This window comes from Danio rerio, chromosome 4, assembly GCF_052040795.2.
Source record: "Danio rerio strain M-AB ecotype USA chromosome 4, GRCz13ab, whole genome shotgun sequence".
NCBI classification, from domain to species: domain Eukaryota; kingdom Metazoa; phylum Chordata; class Actinopteri; order Cypriniformes; family Danionidae; genus Danio; species Danio rerio.
In genome coordinates this window covers 48,964,161-48,983,045 of record NC_141024.2, presented here as the reverse complement: position 1 = coordinate 48,983,045, position 18,885 = coordinate 48,964,161, and the positions used below count along the sequence as shown (strand labels likewise).

The following is an 18,885-nucleotide window of genomic DNA, read 5'->3' as shown; positions in this document are numbered from 1 at the left end:
AAATGAAATTTTTTTTAATTATCGCAAAAAATGAAAATTTCTTGAAAAATCGCAAAAAATCACAAAAAATTAATTTTTTTTGAAAAATCGCAAAATATGAAAATTTTTTGAAAAATCACAAAAAATCACAAAAAATGAAAATTTTTTGAAAAATCACAAAAAATTAAATTTTTTTGAAAAATCGCAAAACATGATTTCTTTTTGAAAAATCGCAAAAAATCACAAAAAATGAAAATTTTTGAAAAATCGCAAAAAATGAACATTTTTTGAAAAATCACAAAAAATGAAATTTTTTTGAAAAATCACAAAAGATGAAAATTTTTTGAAAAATCGCATAAAATCACAAAAAATGAAATTTTTTTGAAAAATCTCAAAAAATCACAAAAATTGAAAATTTTTTGAAAAATCACAAAAATTGAAAATTTTTTTAAAAAATCACAAAAATGAAAATTTTTTTAAAAATCGCAGAAAATCACAAAAAATGAAATTTTTTTGAAAAATCGCAAAATATGAAATTTTTTTGAAAAATCACCAAAAATGAAACTTTTTTGAAAAATTGCAAAATATGAAAATTTTTTGAAAAATTGCAAAATATGAAAATTTTTTGAAAAATCGCAAAAAATCACAAAAAATGAAATTTTTTTGAAAAATCACAAAAAATGAAATTTTTTTGAAAAATCACCAAAAATGAAATTTTTTTGAAAAATCGCATATGATTTTTTTTTAAAAATCGCAAAAAATCACAAAAAATGAAAAAAATTTGAAAAATAACAAAAAATGAAAATTTTTAGAAAAATCACAAAAATGAACATTTTTTTAAAAATCGCAAAAAATGACAAAAAATGAAACATTTTTGAAAAATCACAAAAAATGCCATTTTTTTTGAAAATTCGCAAAAATCGATTTTCTGACAAATCACAAAAATGAACATTTTTTGAAAAATCGCAAAAGATGAACATTTTTTGAAGTCGCATAAAATCACAAAAAATGAACATTTTTTGAAAAATCGCAAAAAATCACAAAAATTAAAATTTTTTTGAAAAATCACAAAAAATAAAAAAAAAATTAAAAATCGCAGAAAATCACAAAAAATGAATTTTTTTTGAAAAATCACAAAAAATGAAAATTTTTTGAAAAATCGCAAAATATGAAAATTTTTTGAAAAATCGCAAAAAATGAGCATTTTTTGAAAAATCACAAAAAATGAAATTTTTACGAAAAATAAAAAAAATTAATATTTTTTGAAAAATCGCAAAAAATCACAAAAAAATTAACATTTTTTAAAAAATAACAAAAAATGAAAAATTTTTGAAAAATAACAAAAAATCACAAAAAATGAAAAATTTTTGAAAAATCGCAAAATATTTAATTTTTTTGAAAAATCGCAAAATATGAAAAATTTTTGAAAAATCACAAAAAATGAAAATCTTTTTGAAAAATCGCAAAATATGAAATTTTTTTGAAAAATCGCAAAAAAATCACAAAAAATGAACATTTTTTGAAAAATCACAAAAATCACAAAAAATGAAATTTATTTGAAAAATCACAAAAAAAAAAAAAATTCTTGAAAAATCGCAAAAAATCACAAAGAATGAAATTTTTTTGAAAAATCGCAAAATATGAAACATTTTTGAAAAATCGCAAAAAATCACAAAAAATGAAAAATTTTTGAAAAATCACAAAAAATGAAAATTTTTTGAAAAATCACAAAAAATGAAAATTTTTTGAAAAATCACAAAAAATTAAATTATTTTGAAAAATCGCAAAATATGATTTCTTTTTGAAAAATCGAAAAAAGTCACAAAAAATAAAAATTTTTGAAAAATCGAAAAAATGAACATTTTTTGAAAAATCGCAAAAAATGAAAAATTTGTGAAAATTCACAAAAAATGAAATTTTTTTGAAAAATCACAAAAGATGAAAATTTTTTGAAAAATCGCATAAAATCACAAAAAATGAAAATTTTTGGAAAAATCTCAAAAAATCACAAAAATTGAAAATTTTTTGAAAAATCACAAAAAATCACAAAAATTGAAAATTTTTCGAAAAATCACAAAAAATGAACATTTTTTGAAGTCGCATAAAATCACAAAAAATGAACATTTTTTGAAAAATCGCAAAAAAATGAAAAATTTTTGAAAAATCACAAAAAATCACAAAAATAAAATTTTTTTTGAAAAATCACAAAAAATTTAAAAAAATTTAAAAATCGCAGAAAATCACAAAAAATGAATTTTTTTTGAAAAATCACAAAAAATGAAAATTTTTTGAAAAATCGCAAAATATGAAAATTTTTTGAAAAATCGCAAAAAATGAGCATTTTTTGAAAAATCACAAAAAATGAAATTTTTACGAAAAATAAAAAAAATTAATATTTTTTGAAAAATCGCAAAAAATCACAAAAAATTAACATTGCTGGTAGGAGGGGAAAAACAACAGTGTTCTCACTGAAGAGAAAGGGGCTTATCACAGGGAGGAACATACCACACATAGGTCACAACGGCTGTTTCATGGCTCGCCGTGATCGTATAGTGGTTAGAACTCTGCGTTGTGGCCGCAGCAACCCTGGTTCGAATCCAGGTCACGGCAGGTTTTTCAAGGTGACATTGGTGTCGCACTCTGTGTTGCCATCCGTTATCTCCAGCCTTCTTTTAGTGCAGGCTGTGCTAACGGCACGTCCTGAATGTTTACGTTTCCTAAAGTGTGGAAGACTAGGGATATGATATAAGAGAAATAGGATCTTTGATGCCAGCATGCTGTGTAGATAAGTACTGATCAATTCACGCTTCTAAGGCATGGAAGGAATCTTTTCAATTGTTGAGTGTCCATTCATTGCCACAACAGCAGAAAGACATTCTGCAGTTATCATTGATCTATTTAATGTCTCCTACATGACATGAAGTCCAAACTATTGTGTTGTACTGATGTCTACACCTACAAAAACCATAAACCCAACCTCAAAGTAACCTGTCGTGTTTTAGCAACATCCACACAAACCATAAGCTTAAAACCCCATCTCACGGTAAACTTTAGTGTACTGTAAAGGTCTGCGCCGACCACAACCCAAACCTTGCCTACTTGTAAATTACTGTTGTGGAGCCCGGATAGCTCAGTCGGTAGAGAATCAGACTTTTAATCTGAGGGTCCAGGGTTCAAGTCCCTGTTCGGGCGTGTGACGCTCATTTTGTGGAGCCACAGCTTTTGCCGTTGAGCTATCGCTTGATGAAATTTTCATCTGGATGCACAATATGTGTACTAGGCATAAAGAAATGGCAGTACAGGCAGTCTTGTAGTCGTGGCCGAGTGGTTAAGGCGATGGACTAGAAATCCTTTGGGGTCTCCCCGCGCAGGTTCGAATCCTGCCGACTACGTCCTCCCCCTTTTTAAAATTGCAGCAGTCGTCAATTGTTTGCATTTCCATTGTTTCTTGGGAAAAGCGTTGTGCTGGTAGGAGGAGAAAAACAACAGAGTGTTCTCACTGAAGAGAAAGGGGCTTATCACAGGGAGGAACATACCACACACAGGTCACAACGGCTGTTTCATATCTCGCCGTGATCGTATAGTGGTTAGTACTCTGCGTTGTGGCCGCAGCAACCCCGGTTCGAATCCGGGTCACGGCAGGTTTTTCAAGGTGACATTGGTGTCGCACTCTGTGTTGCCATCCGTTATCTCCAGCCTTCTTTTAGTGCAAGCTGTGCTAATGGCACATCCTGAATGTTTACGTTTCCTAAAGTGTGGAAGACTAGGGATATGATATAAGAGAAATAGGATCTTTGATGCCAGCATGCTGTGTAGATAAGTACTGATCAAGTTACGCTTCTAAGGCATGGAAGGAATCTTTTCAATTGTTGAGTGTCCATTCATTGCCACAACAGCAGAAAGACATTCTGCAGTTATCATTGATCTATTTAATGTCTCCTACATGACATGAAGTCCAAACTATTGTGTTGTACTGATGTCTACACCTACAAAAACCATAAACCCAACCTCAAAGTAACCTGTCGTGTTTTAGCAACCTCCACACCAACCATAAGCTTAAAACCCCATCTCACGGTAAACTTTAGTGTACTGTAAAGGTCTGCGCCGACCACAACCCAAAGCTTGCCTACTTGTAAATTACTGTTGTGGAGCCTGGATAGCTCAGTCGGTAGAGCATTACAGTACAGTACAGGCAGTCTTGTAGTCTTGTAGCCAACGCTTGACAGCCTCTTTCGCTTACGGCCACACGCTTTATTAAAGCAAGGTTTCCAAAGGAAGTTATCTCTCTCCCATACAGTACGAAGCTGGAAACAGCAGAAGGGATGCAGTATTTTAGGGTATTGCACAGCAACCAGGTGAAGACCTGTAGGCTGTGCATGAGCCCAGACCATATGGTCAAAGACTGCCCCGATTTTAAATGTTACAAGTGTGAGGAGAGAGGACATTTTGCCAAGAACTGCGACACCGTAAAGTGCCCGGATTGCCTAAAATATATTAATAAGTGTGAATGCTGGATGGAGGAAGAGGAGGAGGAGGAGGTTGAGAACCAGGTGAGCGGGCAAATGCATGAAGGGAACAGGGAAAATGAAAGTAATGAAGGAGAAAAAACAACAGCTCAAGTACAACAAACTACAACAGACGAAATAACAGATGAGGAAGTAACAAAAGGGAAAAAGAGAAAAGAAACGGACATTCAACAAACAGAGCAGGAAGAGGACTTAGTATGGACACCCATGGACATCACACCCAGTTTTAAAAGCATTTTGGATGCAACAGAAAATGAGGTTTTAAAAGAACAAACTAAAGAAACAGAAAGAGAAACTGAGAAACATGAAGTGGAAACTGAGAAAGACAATTTTGTAAAAAGGCAAACGAGACGATCAGCAAAAGCGTTTTCAAAAATGGAAACTACCAGGAAAAAAGTTTTTAAAAAAGGACAATTGAAAAGCCACAATCGTTATGAGTTTTTGAGGAGCCTAGGAGAAGAAGAGGACTAAGATGCTGAGGTTTATTTCCTTTTTCTTTCTTTTAATGGTTTTAAATTGCGTGTCTTTTAATGCTAGAGGTTTAATGGATTTAAGAAAATTCCAAAATGTAAAAGAAAAATGTAAAAGAGAAGAAATAATTATTTTACAAGAAACAAATTGGAAAAATGAGTTGATGGACAAATATAAAAAAGAATGGGATGGGGACTTTTATTATAGTAATGGAGATACGAAAGCTGGGAGAGGGGTAGCAATTTTAATAAAGAAGAATGCACTGCAAATGAGTAAAGTAATATATAAAGACAAACAAGGGAAATGTATGATCTTAGAAATAAAATATGAAGGAAAAGATATTATTTTAGTAAACGTGCATGCACCCAATGAAGAGAGTGAAAAGAAAAGTTTTTTTAACATATTAAGAAGGTTTTTAAAAAACTATAAACAAATAATAGTATGCGGGGATTTTAACACTGTTTTTAGCAGACAGGACATAACAGAAGGTATGGTTTTTAAATCAGACACGGGAAGAAAAGAACTAAAATCACTAATAGAGGAAAAAGGAATGATAGACATTTGGAGAGAAAGAAATGGGAAGAAAAAGGAGTTTTCTAGAAGACAAATAGTAGGGAATTTTGTAAACCAATCAAGAATAGACTATGTGTTATGCACAAGAAATATAGAATTTTATATAGAAAAAATAAGGTACGATGAAACTGTTTTAAGTGACCATAAATTTGTATTTTTTAATTTTAATACAGATGAAATACAAAGAGGCCCAGGGGTATGGACATTAAATAGTGATATTTTAAAAAACGAAGACTATGTTAAAAAAATAACAGAAATAATAGAAAAGGAAAAAGGAAATCAGATTTATAATGAAGACAAAAGACTATGGTGGGAAAATGTAAAATTTCTGATTAAAAAATCAACAATAACATTCGGTAGAATAATACAAAAGAATAAAAGACACAAAGAAAAAACAATCAAAGAAAACTTAGAAAAAGAATTAGAAAAAAATGAAAAAGACATTCAAAAAATAAAAGAAATGGAGGGAAAACTGAAAGAAATAGAAGAAAAGAAATATGAAGGAGCTAGACTAAGAAGCAAAGCAAAATATGTAGTAGAAGGAGAAAAATGCACAAAGTTCTTCTTTGATTTAGAAAGACAAAAAGGAAAAGCAGAAACAATAAAGATAATACAAGGAGCAAAAGGAGAAAGCATAGAAGGAAATGAAGAAATTTTAAAAGAAATCAAAAAATACTATGAGGAGTTATTTAAAACACAGGGAGTTGATGAAGTACAAATGGCAAAATTATTAAAACAGATAAAAACAAAAATAGATGAAGAGGATAAAAAAGAATGCGACCAAGAAATAGGGGAAGAAGAAATAAGAAAAGCAATAGAAAGCTTGAACAAAAAGAAAAGTCCAGGAATAGATGGTTTAAATAGTGAATTTTATGTATGTTTTAAAGAAATTTTAATTCCAATTTTAATTGACGTTTTTAAGGAAATACTGCAAAAAGAAGAACTAAATGAAAGAATGGGAATGGGATTAATGAAATTAATACACAAAAAAGGAGAAAAGACATTGTTAAAAAATTACAGACCAATCACAATGTTAAACACAGATTTGAAGATTTTAACAAAAATTTTAGCAAATAGATTAAAAGAAGTGATGCCAAAAATAATTAAAACAACACAGGCCTATGCGATAAAAGGAAGAGATATAGCAGACATAACAATGAGCATAAAAGACATCATAGAATATATGAAGGAGAAAAAAGAGGAAGGATATATAATAAGTCTGGATTTTGAAAAAGCTTTTGATAGAGTTGAACACCAGTTTTTATTCAAAGTACTCAAAAAGTTTGGTTTTGGAGAAGTTTTTAGAAAATGGATAAAGGGTATTTGTATAAGGGTATTTTAACAAAAATAAAATGTAATGGCTTTTTAACAGAATGTTTTAAAATAACAAGATCGATAAGGCAAGGATGTCCTCTGTCAGCACTTTTATATTCACTTGTGGCAGAACCCCTGGGCTTAGCTATCAACGAAGAAGAAAAAATAAAAGGAATTGAGATTGAAGAAAATAAAGTAAATAAAAAAATGTTTCAATATGCAGATGACACTACATTAATAGTAAAAGGAAAAGAAAGTGTGAAAGAAGCCATGAAAATAGTACAACAATTTTGTAAAGGATCGGGGAGTAAAGTAAATGAAGACAAAACGGTTTATATGAAATTTGGAAAGGAAACAGATTTAGCAGAATGCACCAATTTTAAAGAAGTAGAAGAAATCAAGATTTTAGGGGTTTTAATTGGGAAAGATGCCAGAAAAGCGAGAGATAAGATGTGGGAAGGTTTTTTAACAGATATAGAAAGGAGGTTAAATTACTGGAAACTAAGAACACTAACATTAAAAGGAAAAGTTTTGATTTTAAATGTTTTAATGGAGTCTAAATTGTGGCATGTTTTATATGTTTTAGAAATGCCAATGTGGATAGAAAAGAGGTTGAAAAAATGTTTTACAGATTTTTTATGGGGAGGTAAGCCACCAAGGATTGCTTTTAATACAGTCGTAGGGCAAATAGACAAAGGTGGTCTGGGTTTAATAGATGTAGAACAATATAAAAATAGTTTAAGAGTGAAAAGAATAAAGAAGTATCTAGAAAAAGAAAACAAAGCAGAGTGGAAAAAAACAATGAAATATTTTTTAAACAAATGTGGTCATTTTAACATGGGAGATGGGATTTTATGGATGAAAACAAAAGCTTGGATGACAGAAAACTTACCTGAATTTTATAGAGAAATTTTAAGTGCGTGGGGGAATTTTTTAAAACAAGTGGAATATAGTCCACATGGAAGGGAAAACATTTTAAACCAACCTCTTTTCTTGAACAAAAACATTTTAAGTCAAGGGAAGGTTTTATACTATAAGAAATGGATAGAAGTTGGGATTTTAAAAGTGCGGGACATTTTATATGAATTTAAAGAAGGTTTTTTAACTGAACAATATGTTATAGACACGATGGAGGAGGCGAAAGAGGAATACAACAGAAAGGAAATTGAGAAAAATCTTGACATAATTAAACAGGCGATTCCAAAAGAATGGATAAAAAGCATAGACAATTTTGAAAAAGAAAAAGAAACAAAAGAAGTGTATGTGAAAACAGGTGAAAAAATATGCAATTTTAATGAATGTACTGTGAAAAATATTTATTGTTTTTTTAGAGAGAATGTTTTTAAAGAACCAACAGCAAACAAATACTGGATAGAGAAATACAAAAATGTAAAAGCAAATGAAATATGGGGAAACATGAAAGGAAGGCATGTGGAAATAAAAGTCGAATGTCTAGAATTTTTAATAAGGCACAAAGCAATCTTTTCTGATGTCATTTTAAACAAGATAGGAATGGAACAAAGTGGAATGTGTAAAGTGTGTCAAAAAGAAGAAGAGGGTTTTTTACACATGTTTTTATATTGTCAAGAATTGGAAGGTTTTTTAAAAGATTGTAAAGATTTAATTAAAGGACTACTTGGAGACTGGGATGAAAATGAAACAGAATGGAACAGAGTAGTTATGTTGGGATGGAATAAGAACAATGAAAATAAGAAAATAGTAAACCTATGTATAATGCTGATGAAAAATGCAATGTGGAAAAGGAGAATTGTGGCAAAAAAAGAGAAGATGGTGATGGATGTATGGGGAATTTTTAAGAGGAAAATGGAGAGATATGTGGAAAAACTGTATGTATATCATAAAAATGAGAACATTTTGAGTGAGCTGCACAAAATACTGACGGACAAAGCAAGTCAAGTTTTTAAAGAAATGAACTGGAAACTACCACGTTTTTAATGTTTTTGAATATGAAATGATCTTTTAATGTCTGTTTTATTATGATTTACTGTAAAAGATTGTAATTGAAATTGGTTCAATAAAAAAAAAAAAAAAAAAAAAAAAAAAAAAAAAAAAAAAGAAATGCCCGATCTCATCTGAACTCGGAAGTAAAGCAGGGTCGGGCCTGGTTAGTACTTGGATGGGAGACCGCCTGGGAATACCAGGTGCTGTAAGCTTTTCGAAGGGCTTCATTTGGCAGCTGATTTAAATAGCCAACGCTTGACAGCCTCTTTCGCTTACGGCCACACCACCCTGGAAATGCCCGATCTCATCTGAACTCGGAAGTAAAGCAGGGTCGGGCCTGGTTAGTACTTGGATGGGAGACCGCCTGGGAATACCAGGTGCTGTAAGCTTTTCGAAGGGCTTCATTTGGCAGCTGATTTAAATAGCCAACGCTTGACAGCCTCTTTCGCTTACGGCCACACCACCCTGGAAATGCCCGATCTCATCTGAACTCGGAAGTAAAGCAGGGTCGGGCCTGGTTAGTACTTGGATGGGAGACCGCCTGGGAATACCAGGTGCTGTAAGCTTTTCGAAGTGCTTCATTTGGCAGCTGATTTAAATAGCCAACGCTTGACAGCCTCTTTCGCTTACGGCCACACCACCCTGGAAATGCCCGATCTCATCTGAACTCGGAAGTAAAGCAGGGTCGGGCCTGGTTAGTACTTGGATGGGAGACCGCCTGGGAATACCAGGTGCTGTAAGCTTTTCGAAGGGCATCATTTGGCAGCTGATTTAAATAGCCAACGCTTGACAGCCTCTTTCGCTTACGGCCACACCACCCTGGAAATGCCCGATCTCATCTGAACTCGGAAGTAAAGCAGGGTCGGGCCTGGTTAGTACTTGGATGGGAGACCGCCTGGGAATACCAGGTGCTGTAAGCTTTTCGAAGGGCTTCATTTGGCAGCTGATTTAAATAGCCAACGCTTGACAGCCTCTTTCGCTTACGGCCACACCACCCTGGAAATGCCCGATCTCATCTGAACTCGGAAGTAAAGCAGGGTCGGGCCTGGTTAGTACTTGGATGGGAGACCGCCTGGGAATACCAGGTGCTGTAAGCTTTTCGAAGGGCTTCATTTGGCAGCTGATTTAAATAGCCAACGCTTGACAGCCTCTTTCGCTTACGGCCACACCACCCTGGAAATGCCCGATCTCATCTGAACTCGGAAGTAAAGCAGGGTCGGGCCTGGTTAGTACTTGGATGGGAGACCGCCTGGGAATACCAGGTGCTGTAAGCTTTTCGAAGGGCTTCATTTGGCAGATGATTTAAATAGCCAACGCTTGACAGCCTCTTTCGCTTACGGCCACACCACCCTGGAAATGCCCGATCTCATCTGAACTCGGAAGTAAAGCAGGGTCGGGCCTGGTTAGTACTTGGATGGGAGACCGCCTGGGAATACCAGGTGCTGTAAGCTTTTCGAAGGGCTTCATTTGGCAGCTGATTTAAATAGCCAACGCTTGACAGCCTCTTTCGCTTACGGCCACACCACCCTGGAAATGCCCAATCTCATCTGAACTCGGAAGTAAAGCAGGGTCGGGCCTGGTTAGTACTTGGATGGGAGACCGCCTGGGAATACCAGGTGCTGTAAGCTTTTCGAAGGGCTTCATTTGGCAGCTGATTTAAATAGCCAACGCTTGACAGCCACTTTCGCTTACGGCCACACCACCCTGGAAATGCCCGATCTCATCTGAACTCGGAAGTAAAGCAGGGTCGGGCCTGGTTAGTACTTGGATGGGAGACCGCCTGGGAATACCAGGTGCTGTAAGCTTTTCGAAGGGCATCATTTGGCAGCTGATTTAAATAGCCAACGCTTGACAGCCTCTTTCGCTTACGGCCACACCACCCTGGAAATGCCCGATCTCATCTGAACTCGGAAGTAAAGCAGGGTCGGGCCTGGTTAGTACTTGGATGGGAGACCGCCTGGGAATACCAGGTGCTGTAAGCTTTTCGAATGGCTTCATTTGGCAGCTGATTTAAATAGCCAACGCTTGACAGCCTCTTTCGCTTACGGCCACACCACCCTGGAAATGCCCGATCTCATCTGAACTCGGAAGTAAAGCAGGGTCGGGCCTGGTTAGTACTTGGATGGGAGACCGCCTGGGAATACCAGGTGCTGTAAGCTTTTCGAAGTGCTTCATTTGGCAGCTGATTTAAATAGCCAACGCTTGACAACCTCTTTCGCTTACGGCCACACCACCCTGGAAATGCCCGATCTCATCTGAACTCGGAAGTAAAGCAGGGTCGGGCCTGGTTAGTACTTGGATGGGAGACCGCCTGGGAATACCAGGTGCTGTAAGCTTTTCGAAGTGCTTCATTTGGCAGCTGATTTAAATAGCCAACGCTTGACAGCCTCTTTCGCTTACGGCGACACCACCCTGGAAATGCCCGATCTCATCTGAACTCGGAAGTAAAGCAGGGTCGGGCCTGGTTAGTACTTGGATGGGAGACCGCCTGGGAATACCAGGTGCTGTAAGCTTTTCGAAGGGCATCATTTGGCAGCTGATTTAAATAGCCAACGCTTGACAGCCTCTTTCGCTTACGGCCACACCACCCTGGAAATGCCCGATCTCATCTGAACTCGGAAGTAAAGCAGGGTCGGGCCTGGTTAGTACTTGGATGGGAGACCGCCTGGGAATACCAGGTGCTGTAAGCTTTTCGAAGTGCTTCATTTGGCAGCTGATTTAAATAGCCAACGCTTGACAGCCTCTTTCGCTTACGGCCACACCACCCTGGAAATGCCCGATCTCATCTGAACTCGGAAGTAAAGCAGGGTCGGGCCTGGTTAGTACTTGGATGGGAGACCGCCTGGGAATACCAGGTGCTGTAAGCTTTTCGAAGGGCTTCATTTGGCAGCTGATTTAAATAGCCAACGCTTGACAGCCTCTTTCGCTTACGGCCACACCACCCTGGAAATGCCCGATCTCATCTGAACTCGGAAGTAAAGCAGGGTCGGGCCTGGTTAGTACTTGGATGGGAGACCGCCTGGGAATACCAGGTGCTGTAAGCTTTTCGAAGGGCTTCATTTGGCAGCTGATTTAAATAGCCAACGCTTGACAGCCTCTTTCGCTTACGGCCACACCACCCTGGAAATGCCCGATCTCATCTGAACTCGGAAGTAAAGCAGGGTCGGGCCTGGTTAGTACTTGGATGGGAGACCGCCTGGGAATACCAGGTGCTGTAAGCTTTTCGAAGGGCTTCATTTGGCAGCTGATTTAAATAGCCAACGCTTGACATCCTCTTTCGCTTACGGCCACACCACCCTGGAAATGCCCGATCTCATCTGAACTCGGAAGTAAAGCAGGGTCGGGCCTGGTTAGTACTTGGATGGGAGACCGCCTGGGAATACCAGGTGCTGTAAGCTTTTCGAAGTGCTTCATTTGGCAGCTGATTTAAATAGCCAACGCTTGACAGCCTCTTTCGCTTACGGCCACACCACCCTGGAAATGCCCGATCTCATCTGAACTCGGAAGTAAAGCAGGGTCGGGCCTGGTTAGTACTTGGATGGGAGACCGCCTGGGAATACCAGGTGCTGTAAGCTTTTCGAAGGGCTTCATTTGGCAGCTGATTTAAATAGCCAACGCTTGACAGCCTCTTTCGCTTACGGCCACACCACCCTGGAAATGCCCGATCTCATCTGAACTCGGAAGTAAAGCAGGGTCGGGCCTGGTTAGTACTTGGATGGGAGACCGCCTGGGAATACCAGGTGCTGTAAGCTTTTCGAAGTGCTTCATTTGGCAGCTGATTTAAATAGCCAACGCTTGACAGCCTCTTTCGCTTACGGCCACACCACCCTGGAAATGCCCGATCTCATCTGAACTCGGAAGTAAAGCAGGGTCGGGCCTGGTTAGTACTTGGATGGGAGACCGCCTGGGAATACCAGGTGCTGTAAGCTTTTCGAAGGGCTTCATTTGGCAGCTGATTTAAATAGCCAACGCTTGACAGCCTCTTTCGCTTACGGCCACACCACCCTGGAAATGCCCGATCTCATCTGAACTCGGAAGTAAAGCAGGGTCGGGCCTGGTTAGTACTTGGATGGGAGACCGCCTGGGAATACCAGGTGCTGTAAGCTTTTCGAAGTGCTTCATTTGGCAGCTGATTTAAATAGCCAACGCTTGACAGCCTCTTTCGCTTACGGCCACACCACCCTGGAAATGCCCGATCTCATCTGAACTCGGAAGTAAAGCAGGGTCGGGCCTGGTTAGTACTTGGATGGGAGACCGCCTGGGAATACCAGGTGCTGTAAGCTTTTCGAAGGGCTTCATTTGGCAGCTGATTTAAATAGCCAACGCTTGACAGCCTCTTTCGCTTACGGCCACACCACCCTGGAAATGCCCGATCTCATCTGAACTCGGAAGTAAAGCAGGGTCGGGCCTGGTTAGTACTTGGATGGGAGACCGCCTGGGAATACCAGGTGCTGTAAGCTTTTCGAAGTGCTTCATTTGGCAGCTGATTTAAATAGCCAACGCTTGACAGCCTCTTTCGCTTACGGCCACACCACCCTGGAAATGCCCGATCTCATCTGAACTCGGAAGTAAAGCAGGGTCGGGCCTGGTTAGTACTTGGATGGGAGACCGCCTGGGAATACCAGGTGCTGTAAGCTTTTCGAAGTGCTTCATTTGGCAGCTGATTTAAATAGCCAACGCTTGACAGCCTCTTTCGCTTACGGCCACACCACCCTGGAAATGCCTGATCTCATCTGAACTCGGAAGTAAAGCAGGGTCGGGCCTGGTTAGTACTTGGATGGGAGACCGCCTGGGAATACCAGGTGCTGTAAGCTTTTCGAAGGGCTTCATTTGGCAGCTGATTTAAATAGCCAACGCTTGACAGCCTCTTTCGCTTACGGCCACACCACCCTGGAAATGCCCGATCTCATCTGAACTCGGAAGTAAAGCAGGGTCGGGCCTGGTTAGTACTTGGATGGGAGACCGCCTGGGAATACCAGGTGCTGTAAGCTTTTCGAAGGGCTTCATTTGGCAGCTGATTTAAATAGCCAACGCTTGACAGCCTCTTTCGCTTACGGCCACACCACCCTGGAAATGCCCGATCTCATCTGAACTCGGAAGTAAAGCAGGGTCGGGCCTGGTTAGTACTTGGATGGGAGACCGCCTGGGAATACCAGGTGCTGTAAGCTTTTCGAAGGGCTTCATTTGGCAGCTGATTTAAATAGCCAACGCTTGACAGCCTCTTTCGCTTACGGCCACACCACCCTGGAAATGCCCGATCTCATCTGAACTCGGAAGTAAAGCAGGGTCGGGCCTGGTTAGTACTTGGATGGGAGACCGCCTGGGAATACCAGGTGCTGTAAGCTTTTCGAAGGGCTTCATTTGGCAGCTGATTTAAATAGCCAACGCTTGACAGCCTCTTTCGCTTACGGCCACACCACCCTGGAAATGCCCGATCTCATCTGAACTCGGAAGTAAAGCAGGGTCGGGCCTGGTTAGTACTTGGATGGGAGACCGCCTGGGAATACCAGGTGCTGTAAGCTTTTCGAAGTGCTTCATTTGGCAGCTGATTTAAATAGCCAACGCTTGACAGCCTCTTTCGCTTACGGCCACACCACCCTGGAAATGCCCGATCTCATCTGAACTCGGAAGTAAAGCAGGGTCGGGCCTGGTTAGTACTTGGATGGGAGACCGCCTGGGAATACCAGGTGCTGTAAGCTTTTCGAAGTGCTTCATTTGGCAGCTGATTTAAATAGCCAACGCTTGACAGCCTCTTTCGCTTACGGCCACACCACCCTGGAAATGCCCGATCTCATCTGAACTCGGAAGTAAAGCAGGGTCGGGCCTGGTTAGTACTTGGATGGGAGACCGCCTGGGAATACCAGGTGCTGTAAGCTTTTCGAAGGGCTTCATTTGGCAGCTGATTTAAATAGCCAACGCTTGACAGCCTCTTTCGCTTACGGCCACACCACCCTGGAAATGCCCGATCTCATCTGAACTCGGAAGTAAAGCAGGGTCGGGCCTGGTTAGTACTTGGATGGGAGACCGCCTGGGAATACCAGGTGCTGTAAGCTTTTCGAAGTGCTTCATTTGGCAGCTGATTTAAATAGCCAACGCTTGACAGCCTCTTTCGCTTACGGCCACACCACCCTGGAAATGCCCGATCTCATCTGAACTCGGAAGTAAAGCAGGGTCGGGCCTGGTTAGTACTTGGATGGGAGACCGCCTGGGAATACCAGGTGCTGTAAGCTTTTCGAAGTGCTTCATTTGGCAGCTGATTTAAATAGCCAACGCTTGACAGCCTCTTTCGCTTACGGCCACACCACCCTGGAAATGCCCGATCTCATCTGAACTCGGAAGTAAAGCAGGGTCGGGCCTGGTTAGTACTTGGATGGGAGACCGCCTGGGAATACCAGGTGCTGTAAGCTTTTCGAAGGGCATCATTTGGCAGCTGATTTAAATAGCCAACGCTTGACAGCCTCTTTCGCTTACGGCCACACCACCCTGGAAATGCCCGATCTCATCTGAACTCGGAAGTAAAGCAGGGTCGGGCCTGGTTAGTACTTGGATGGGAGACCGCCTGGGAATACCAGGTGCTGTAAGCTTTTCGAAGGGCTTCATTTGGCAGCTGATTTAAATAGCCAACGCTTGACAGCCTCTTTCGCTTACGGCCACACCACCCTGGAAATGCCCGATCTCATCTGAACTCGGAAGTAAAGCAGGGTCGGGCCTGGTTAGTACTTGGATGGGAGACCGCCTGGGAATACCAGGTCCTGTAAGCTTTTCGAAGGGCTTCATTTGGCAGCTGATTTAAATAGCCAACGCTTGACAGCCTCTTTCGCTTACGGCCACACCACCCTGGAAATGCCCGATCTCATCTGAACTCGGAAGTAAAGCAGGGTCGGGCCTGGTTAGTACTTGGATGGGAGACCGCCTGGGAATACCAGGTGCTGTAAGCTTTTCGAAGGGCTTCATTTGGCAGCTGATTTAAATAGCCAACGCTTGACAGCCTCTTTCGCTTACGGCCACACCACCCTGGAAATGCCCGATCTCATCTGAACTCGGAAGTAAAGCAGGGTCGGGCCTGGTTAGTACTTGGATGGGAGACCGCCTGGGAATACCAGGTGCTGTAAGCTTTTCGAAGGGCTTCATTTGGCAGCTGATTTAAATAGCCAACGCTTGACAGCCTCTTTCGCTAACGGCCACACCACCCTGGAAATGCCCGATCTCATCTGAACTCGGAAGTAAAGCAGGGTCGGGCCTGGTTAGTACTTGGATGGGAGACCGCCTGGGAATACCAGGTGCTGTAAGCTTTTCGAAGGGCATCATTTGGCAGCTGATTTAAATAGCCAACGCTTGACAGCCTCTTTCGCTTACGGCCACACCACCCTGGAAATGCCCGATCTCATCTGAACTCGGAAGTAAAGCAGGGTCGGGCCTGGTTAGTACTTGGATGGGAGACCGCCTGGGAATACCAGGTGCTGTAAGCTTTTCGAAGGGCTTCATTTGGCAGCTGATTTAAATAGCCAACGCTTGACAGCCTCTTTCGCTTACGGCCACACCACCCTGGAAATGCCCGATCTCATCTGAACTCGGAAGTAAAGCAGGGTCGGGCCTGGTTAGTACTTGGATGGGAGACCGCCTGGGAATACCAGGTGCTGTAAGCTTTTCGAAGGGCATCATTTGGCAGCTGATTTAAATAGCCAACGCTTGACAGCCTCTTTCGCTTACGGCCACACCACCCTGGAAATGCCTGATCTCATCTGAACTCGGAAGTAAAGCAGGGTCGGGCCTGGTTAGTACTTGGATGGGAGACCGCCTGGGAATACCAGGTGCTGTAAGCTTTTCGAAGGGCTTCATTTGGCAGCTGATTTAAATAGCCAACGCTTGACAGCCTCTTTCGCTTACGGCCATACCACCCTGGACACGCCCTCTAGTGTGAGTTAGAGTTGGTGCACTGCAGGAAGTGTGAGGTGGCAGAAGGAAGAGAGAGGCTCTTCCATTTTGGCAGTTTTGTTTTTTATTTTTAGTTTTTGCATTACAAAGTTTACTTTAATTGTTTTTTCAGTTAAAGATTATTTTTAACTAACCCCAAACAGTAACACTGTTTTGGGGTTAGAAAACAACAAAATGGACACTACGGAGAAAGAGAATGGACAGGACACAAATGGAAAAAGGAACAGAGAACAAGGAAATGCTACAAACATGCTTGAAAGGACACGAAATGAAGATGCTGGAGAAAACAGCAATGAGACATGGGCAACAGTTGTCTCAAAGAAAAAAGAAGGGAAAGGAGGTGGTCAAGAAAAGAAAGGTAATCTACAATCAATTGCAAGTATTGAAAGTGAAAAGAATACTGAAGGACAAATGAATGCTTTAAGTCAAAAACAACAAATGCTGAACAAACTAAAGAAGCAAGCAAGATATCAAAGAGAATATAAGAAGGAAGCCACACTGACAATGATGATAAAGGATGTTGAAAACTCAACTATAAACAACATAATCAAAGCAGTTGAAGACAAAGTGGGGATTGGCAAATTAATTGGACTGAGAAGGAAAAACAACAATGAATTTGAACTGACAATGGAAAGTGAAAAAGAATGCGAGATATTGATTAACGGACTGATGATTAATGGAGAAGAATGTGAAGTGAAAAAGCTGTGTGCAACAGAAAAAATGGTATCTTTCCTGAACTTGCCCAGTTATATACAGGATGAGGAGATACAACAAAAACTGAGTAATTGGGGAGTAACTCCTATACTGCCAATAAGAAGAAAATATCATCCGGGAACAATGGTTGCAGACGGAACACGATTTGTGAAGGTAAAGTTTCCCAAAGAAGTTAAATCTTTACCATACAATGTTGGCTTCATGACGGAAGAAGGGATGCAGTATTTCAGAGTGATACATGACAATCAACTGAAAATGTGCAGACTTTGCTCAAGTACAGAGCATGAAAAGAAAGACTGCCCAAATTTCACGTGCAGGAGATGTCTTCAGCAGGGGCATTATGTGCGGGACTGCGAAGTTCCGCAGTGCCAGGGCTGCGAGAGGGCATCAACAAGATGTAACTGCAACAAAGAGGAGGAAGTTGAAAGGATGGAAACACAAGCGTCACTTGAAAATACTGCAACAGAAAGGAAGGAGGACAAAACAGGAGAAGAAAACAATACAGAAGAGGACAGAAATGAGCAAGAGGATAAAGAAATGGAACTGGGAGAAGGAGCAAACAAGGAAGAAGGAGAACCAAATAATAGACAATTTGCTGAGGAACAAAATGATGAGAACACTATAGAACTGAACAATGAAGAGAGACAGGAGAAAACAAGGACTGAGGACAATGAAATAAGAGCAATAAATGAGGTAAGAGCAATGGATTTTGAAAGGGGGAATTATGGACTGGAAAAAAAAGAAAAAGGAAAAAAGATAAAAGATTTAAAATCAAGATCTAAAAGTGGCCTAAACATTGAAATGGTTCTACAACGGCAGAAAATAAGAAGAGAAGAGATTAAAGAAAGAATGGAAAGGAAAAAATTTGAAAAAGGAGATGCAAGAAACATTTGTTTAAGTGACAGTGACTCAGAATGAATGGTGGTTATTGGTTTATCCAATAATTATACTAATGAGTAATGTATGTGTGGTATCATTGAATGTAAGAGGATTGTCCAAATGTGAAAAGTTTGAAAGATTAACGTGTTTGACAAAAAAGTGTGATATATTATGTTTACAAGAGACAAAGTGGGAAAATGAGATTAAAAATGAAATGAGAAAATTATGGAATGGTGAAATATTTAGTAATGGGAATATAGAAAAGAATAGAGGAGTAGCAATTTTAATAAAAAGAGGGATTTTTGAGAAAGTAGAATTAGACTATAAAGACACTAATGGAAGAATAATAATTGTAAAAGTTCTGTATGGTGGGAAAAGTTTTAGAGTATGCAACATACATGCACCAAATGAGGAAAAGGACAAATATAACTTTTATAAGGAAATAGATAAACTAATAGAAAAGAATGAAAACATATTTATTTTAGGAGATTTTAATATTGCCATGCAAAGAATAGATATAGATGACTCAATG

At 39.7% G+C, this 18,885-nt stretch overlaps 1 protein-coding gene and 46 non-coding genes across 47 annotated transcripts in view; all 47 read left to right on the top strand.

Moving 5' to 3' along the window:
• Nucleotides 1-2,517: 2,517 nt before the first annotated feature.
• trnah-gug (transfer RNA histidin (anticodon GUG)) lies at nucleotides 2,518-2,589 on the top strand. Its single transcript has one exon. It is a non-coding gene; the product is annotated as a tRNA-His (tRNA).
• A 700-nt stretch (nucleotides 2,590-3,289) lies between these two features.
• Nucleotides 3,290-3,371, top strand: trnas-aga (transfer RNA serine (anticodon AGA)). The gene has a single exon. It is a non-coding gene; the product is annotated as a tRNA-Ser (tRNA).
• Nucleotides 3,372-3,548: 177 nt separating this feature from the next.
• On the top strand, nucleotides 3,549-3,620 carry trnah-gug (transfer RNA histidin (anticodon GUG)). Its single transcript has one exon. It is a non-coding gene; the product is annotated as a tRNA-His (tRNA).
• Nucleotides 3,621-9,095: 5,475 nt separating this feature from the next.
• LOC137493595 (5S ribosomal RNA) lies at nucleotides 9,096-9,214 on the top strand. The gene has a single exon (XR_015488903.1). It is a non-coding gene; the product is annotated as a 5S ribosomal RNA (ribosomal RNA).
• A 58-nt stretch (nucleotides 9,215-9,272) lies between these two features.
• On the top strand, nucleotides 9,273-9,391 carry LOC137493593 (5S ribosomal RNA). The gene has a single exon (XR_015488902.1). It is a non-coding gene; the product is annotated as a 5S ribosomal RNA (ribosomal RNA).
• A 58-nt stretch (nucleotides 9,392-9,449) lies between these two features.
• Nucleotides 9,450-9,568, top strand: LOC137493592 (5S ribosomal RNA). Its single transcript, XR_015488901.1, has one exon. It is a non-coding gene; the product is annotated as a 5S ribosomal RNA (ribosomal RNA).
• A 58-nt stretch (nucleotides 9,569-9,626) lies between these two features.
• Nucleotides 9,627-9,745, top strand: LOC137493591 (5S ribosomal RNA). Its single transcript, XR_015488900.1, has one exon. It is a non-coding gene; the product is annotated as a 5S ribosomal RNA (ribosomal RNA).
• A 58-nt stretch (nucleotides 9,746-9,803) lies between these two features.
• On the top strand, nucleotides 9,804-9,922 carry LOC137493590 (5S ribosomal RNA). The gene has a single exon (XR_015488899.1). It is a non-coding gene; the product is annotated as a 5S ribosomal RNA (ribosomal RNA).
• A 58-nt stretch (nucleotides 9,923-9,980) lies between these two features.
• On the top strand, nucleotides 9,981-10,099 carry LOC137493589 (5S ribosomal RNA). Its single transcript, XR_015488897.1, has one exon. It is a non-coding gene; the product is annotated as a 5S ribosomal RNA (ribosomal RNA).
• A 58-nt stretch (nucleotides 10,100-10,157) lies between these two features.
• LOC137493588 (5S ribosomal RNA) lies at nucleotides 10,158-10,276 on the top strand. The gene has a single exon (XR_015488896.1). It is a non-coding gene; the product is annotated as a 5S ribosomal RNA (ribosomal RNA).
• A 58-nt stretch (nucleotides 10,277-10,334) lies between these two features.
• On the top strand, nucleotides 10,335-10,453 carry LOC141383815 (5S ribosomal RNA). The gene has a single exon (XR_015489515.1). It is a non-coding gene; the product is annotated as a 5S ribosomal RNA (ribosomal RNA).
• A 58-nt stretch (nucleotides 10,454-10,511) lies between these two features.
• Nucleotides 10,512-10,630, top strand: LOC141383483 (5S ribosomal RNA). Its single transcript, XR_015488895.1, has one exon. It is a non-coding gene; the product is annotated as a 5S ribosomal RNA (ribosomal RNA).
• Nucleotides 10,631-10,688: 58 nt separating this feature from the next.
• LOC141383482 (5S ribosomal RNA) lies at nucleotides 10,689-10,807 on the top strand. Its single transcript, XR_015488894.1, has one exon. It is a non-coding gene; the product is annotated as a 5S ribosomal RNA (ribosomal RNA).
• A 58-nt stretch (nucleotides 10,808-10,865) lies between these two features.
• LOC141383481 (5S ribosomal RNA) lies at nucleotides 10,866-10,984 on the top strand. Its single transcript, XR_015488893.1, has one exon. It is a non-coding gene; the product is annotated as a 5S ribosomal RNA (ribosomal RNA).
• A 58-nt stretch (nucleotides 10,985-11,042) lies between these two features.
• Nucleotides 11,043-11,161, top strand: LOC141383479 (5S ribosomal RNA). The gene has a single exon (XR_015488892.1). It is a non-coding gene; the product is annotated as a 5S ribosomal RNA (ribosomal RNA).
• Nucleotides 11,162-11,219: 58 nt separating this feature from the next.
• On the top strand, nucleotides 11,220-11,338 carry LOC141383687 (5S ribosomal RNA). Its single transcript, XR_015489281.1, has one exon. It is a non-coding gene; the product is annotated as a 5S ribosomal RNA (ribosomal RNA).
• A 58-nt stretch (nucleotides 11,339-11,396) lies between these two features.
• Nucleotides 11,397-11,515, top strand: LOC141383478 (5S ribosomal RNA). The gene has a single exon (XR_015488891.1). It is a non-coding gene; the product is annotated as a 5S ribosomal RNA (ribosomal RNA).
• A 58-nt stretch (nucleotides 11,516-11,573) lies between these two features.
• LOC141383477 (5S ribosomal RNA) lies at nucleotides 11,574-11,692 on the top strand. The gene has a single exon (XR_015488890.1). It is a non-coding gene; the product is annotated as a 5S ribosomal RNA (ribosomal RNA).
• Nucleotides 11,693-11,750: 58 nt separating this feature from the next.
• On the top strand, nucleotides 11,751-11,869 carry LOC141383476 (5S ribosomal RNA). Its single transcript, XR_015488889.1, has one exon. It is a non-coding gene; the product is annotated as a 5S ribosomal RNA (ribosomal RNA).
• Nucleotides 11,870-11,927: 58 nt separating this feature from the next.
• LOC141383475 (5S ribosomal RNA) lies at nucleotides 11,928-12,046 on the top strand. Its single transcript, XR_015488888.1, has one exon. It is a non-coding gene; the product is annotated as a 5S ribosomal RNA (ribosomal RNA).
• A 58-nt stretch (nucleotides 12,047-12,104) lies between these two features.
• On the top strand, nucleotides 12,105-12,223 carry LOC141383474 (5S ribosomal RNA). The gene has a single exon (XR_015488886.1). It is a non-coding gene; the product is annotated as a 5S ribosomal RNA (ribosomal RNA).
• Nucleotides 12,224-12,281: 58 nt separating this feature from the next.
• LOC141383473 (5S ribosomal RNA) lies at nucleotides 12,282-12,400 on the top strand. Its single transcript, XR_015488885.1, has one exon. It is a non-coding gene; the product is annotated as a 5S ribosomal RNA (ribosomal RNA).
• Nucleotides 12,401-12,458: 58 nt separating this feature from the next.
• Nucleotides 12,459-12,577, top strand: LOC141383472 (5S ribosomal RNA). The gene has a single exon (XR_015488884.1). It is a non-coding gene; the product is annotated as a 5S ribosomal RNA (ribosomal RNA).
• Nucleotides 12,578-12,635: 58 nt separating this feature from the next.
• On the top strand, nucleotides 12,636-12,754 carry LOC137493573 (5S ribosomal RNA). The gene has a single exon (XR_015488883.1). It is a non-coding gene; the product is annotated as a 5S ribosomal RNA (ribosomal RNA).
• Nucleotides 12,755-12,812: 58 nt separating this feature from the next.
• Nucleotides 12,813-12,931, top strand: LOC137493571 (5S ribosomal RNA). Its single transcript, XR_015488882.1, has one exon. It is a non-coding gene; the product is annotated as a 5S ribosomal RNA (ribosomal RNA).
• Nucleotides 12,932-12,989: 58 nt separating this feature from the next.
• Nucleotides 12,990-13,108, top strand: LOC137493570 (5S ribosomal RNA). Its single transcript, XR_015488881.1, has one exon. It is a non-coding gene; the product is annotated as a 5S ribosomal RNA (ribosomal RNA).
• A 58-nt stretch (nucleotides 13,109-13,166) lies between these two features.
• LOC137493569 (5S ribosomal RNA) lies at nucleotides 13,167-13,285 on the top strand. Its single transcript, XR_015488880.1, has one exon. It is a non-coding gene; the product is annotated as a 5S ribosomal RNA (ribosomal RNA).
• Nucleotides 13,286-13,343: 58 nt separating this feature from the next.
• Nucleotides 13,344-13,462, top strand: LOC137493568 (5S ribosomal RNA). The gene has a single exon (XR_015488879.1). It is a non-coding gene; the product is annotated as a 5S ribosomal RNA (ribosomal RNA).
• Nucleotides 13,463-13,520: 58 nt separating this feature from the next.
• Nucleotides 13,521-13,639, top strand: LOC137493567 (5S ribosomal RNA). The gene has a single exon (XR_015489322.1). It is a non-coding gene; the product is annotated as a 5S ribosomal RNA (ribosomal RNA).
• Nucleotides 13,640-13,697: 58 nt separating this feature from the next.
• On the top strand, nucleotides 13,698-13,816 carry LOC137493566 (5S ribosomal RNA). The gene has a single exon (XR_015488878.1). It is a non-coding gene; the product is annotated as a 5S ribosomal RNA (ribosomal RNA).
• Nucleotides 13,817-13,874: 58 nt separating this feature from the next.
• LOC137493565 (5S ribosomal RNA) lies at nucleotides 13,875-13,993 on the top strand. The gene has a single exon (XR_015488877.1). It is a non-coding gene; the product is annotated as a 5S ribosomal RNA (ribosomal RNA).
• A 58-nt stretch (nucleotides 13,994-14,051) lies between these two features.
• Nucleotides 14,052-14,170, top strand: LOC137493882 (5S ribosomal RNA). Its single transcript, XR_015488875.1, has one exon. It is a non-coding gene; the product is annotated as a 5S ribosomal RNA (ribosomal RNA).
• Nucleotides 14,171-14,228: 58 nt separating this feature from the next.
• LOC137493564 (5S ribosomal RNA) lies at nucleotides 14,229-14,347 on the top strand. The gene has a single exon (XR_015488874.1). It is a non-coding gene; the product is annotated as a 5S ribosomal RNA (ribosomal RNA).
• A 58-nt stretch (nucleotides 14,348-14,405) lies between these two features.
• Nucleotides 14,406-14,524, top strand: LOC137493563 (5S ribosomal RNA). The gene has a single exon (XR_015488873.1). It is a non-coding gene; the product is annotated as a 5S ribosomal RNA (ribosomal RNA).
• A 58-nt stretch (nucleotides 14,525-14,582) lies between these two features.
• Nucleotides 14,583-14,701, top strand: LOC137493562 (5S ribosomal RNA). Its single transcript, XR_015488872.1, has one exon. It is a non-coding gene; the product is annotated as a 5S ribosomal RNA (ribosomal RNA).
• A 58-nt stretch (nucleotides 14,702-14,759) lies between these two features.
• Nucleotides 14,760-14,878, top strand: LOC137493560 (5S ribosomal RNA). The gene has a single exon (XR_015488871.1). It is a non-coding gene; the product is annotated as a 5S ribosomal RNA (ribosomal RNA).
• A 58-nt stretch (nucleotides 14,879-14,936) lies between these two features.
• LOC141383469 (5S ribosomal RNA) lies at nucleotides 14,937-15,055 on the top strand. The gene has a single exon (XR_015488870.1). It is a non-coding gene; the product is annotated as a 5S ribosomal RNA (ribosomal RNA).
• A 58-nt stretch (nucleotides 15,056-15,113) lies between these two features.
• Nucleotides 15,114-15,232, top strand: LOC137493559 (5S ribosomal RNA). Its single transcript, XR_015488869.1, has one exon. It is a non-coding gene; the product is annotated as a 5S ribosomal RNA (ribosomal RNA).
• Nucleotides 15,233-15,290: 58 nt separating this feature from the next.
• On the top strand, nucleotides 15,291-15,409 carry LOC141383468 (5S ribosomal RNA). The gene has a single exon (XR_015488868.1). It is a non-coding gene; the product is annotated as a 5S ribosomal RNA (ribosomal RNA).
• A 58-nt stretch (nucleotides 15,410-15,467) lies between these two features.
• LOC141383814 (5S ribosomal RNA) lies at nucleotides 15,468-15,586 on the top strand. The gene has a single exon (XR_015489494.1). It is a non-coding gene; the product is annotated as a 5S ribosomal RNA (ribosomal RNA).
• Nucleotides 15,587-15,644: 58 nt separating this feature from the next.
• LOC141383467 (5S ribosomal RNA) lies at nucleotides 15,645-15,763 on the top strand. Its single transcript, XR_015488867.1, has one exon. It is a non-coding gene; the product is annotated as a 5S ribosomal RNA (ribosomal RNA).
• A 58-nt stretch (nucleotides 15,764-15,821) lies between these two features.
• LOC141383466 (5S ribosomal RNA) lies at nucleotides 15,822-15,940 on the top strand. Its single transcript, XR_015488866.1, has one exon. It is a non-coding gene; the product is annotated as a 5S ribosomal RNA (ribosomal RNA).
• Nucleotides 15,941-15,998: 58 nt separating this feature from the next.
• Nucleotides 15,999-16,117, top strand: LOC141383696 (5S ribosomal RNA). Its single transcript, XR_015489393.1, has one exon. It is a non-coding gene; the product is annotated as a 5S ribosomal RNA (ribosomal RNA).
• Nucleotides 16,118-16,175: 58 nt separating this feature from the next.
• LOC141383464 (5S ribosomal RNA) lies at nucleotides 16,176-16,294 on the top strand. The gene has a single exon (XR_015488864.1). It is a non-coding gene; the product is annotated as a 5S ribosomal RNA (ribosomal RNA).
• A 58-nt stretch (nucleotides 16,295-16,352) lies between these two features.
• Nucleotides 16,353-16,471, top strand: LOC141383463 (5S ribosomal RNA). Its single transcript, XR_015488863.1, has one exon. It is a non-coding gene; the product is annotated as a 5S ribosomal RNA (ribosomal RNA).
• Nucleotides 16,472-16,529: 58 nt separating this feature from the next.
• On the top strand, nucleotides 16,530-16,648 carry LOC141383698 (5S ribosomal RNA). Its single transcript, XR_015489321.1, has one exon. It is a non-coding gene; the product is annotated as a 5S ribosomal RNA (ribosomal RNA).
• Nucleotides 16,649-16,765: 117 nt separating this feature from the next.
• Nucleotides 16,766-18,885, top strand: part of LOC141381653 (uncharacterized) — a 44,369-nt gene continuing 42,249 nt past the window's right edge. Inside the window, exon 1 of the mRNA XM_087248634.1 lies at nucleotides 16,766-18,167. Coding sequence (XP_087104760.1) covers nucleotides 16,935-18,167 — 1,233 coding nt within the window. The 5' untranslated portion in view covers nucleotides 16,766-16,934. The remainder of the gene's footprint in view (nucleotides 18,168-18,885) is intronic.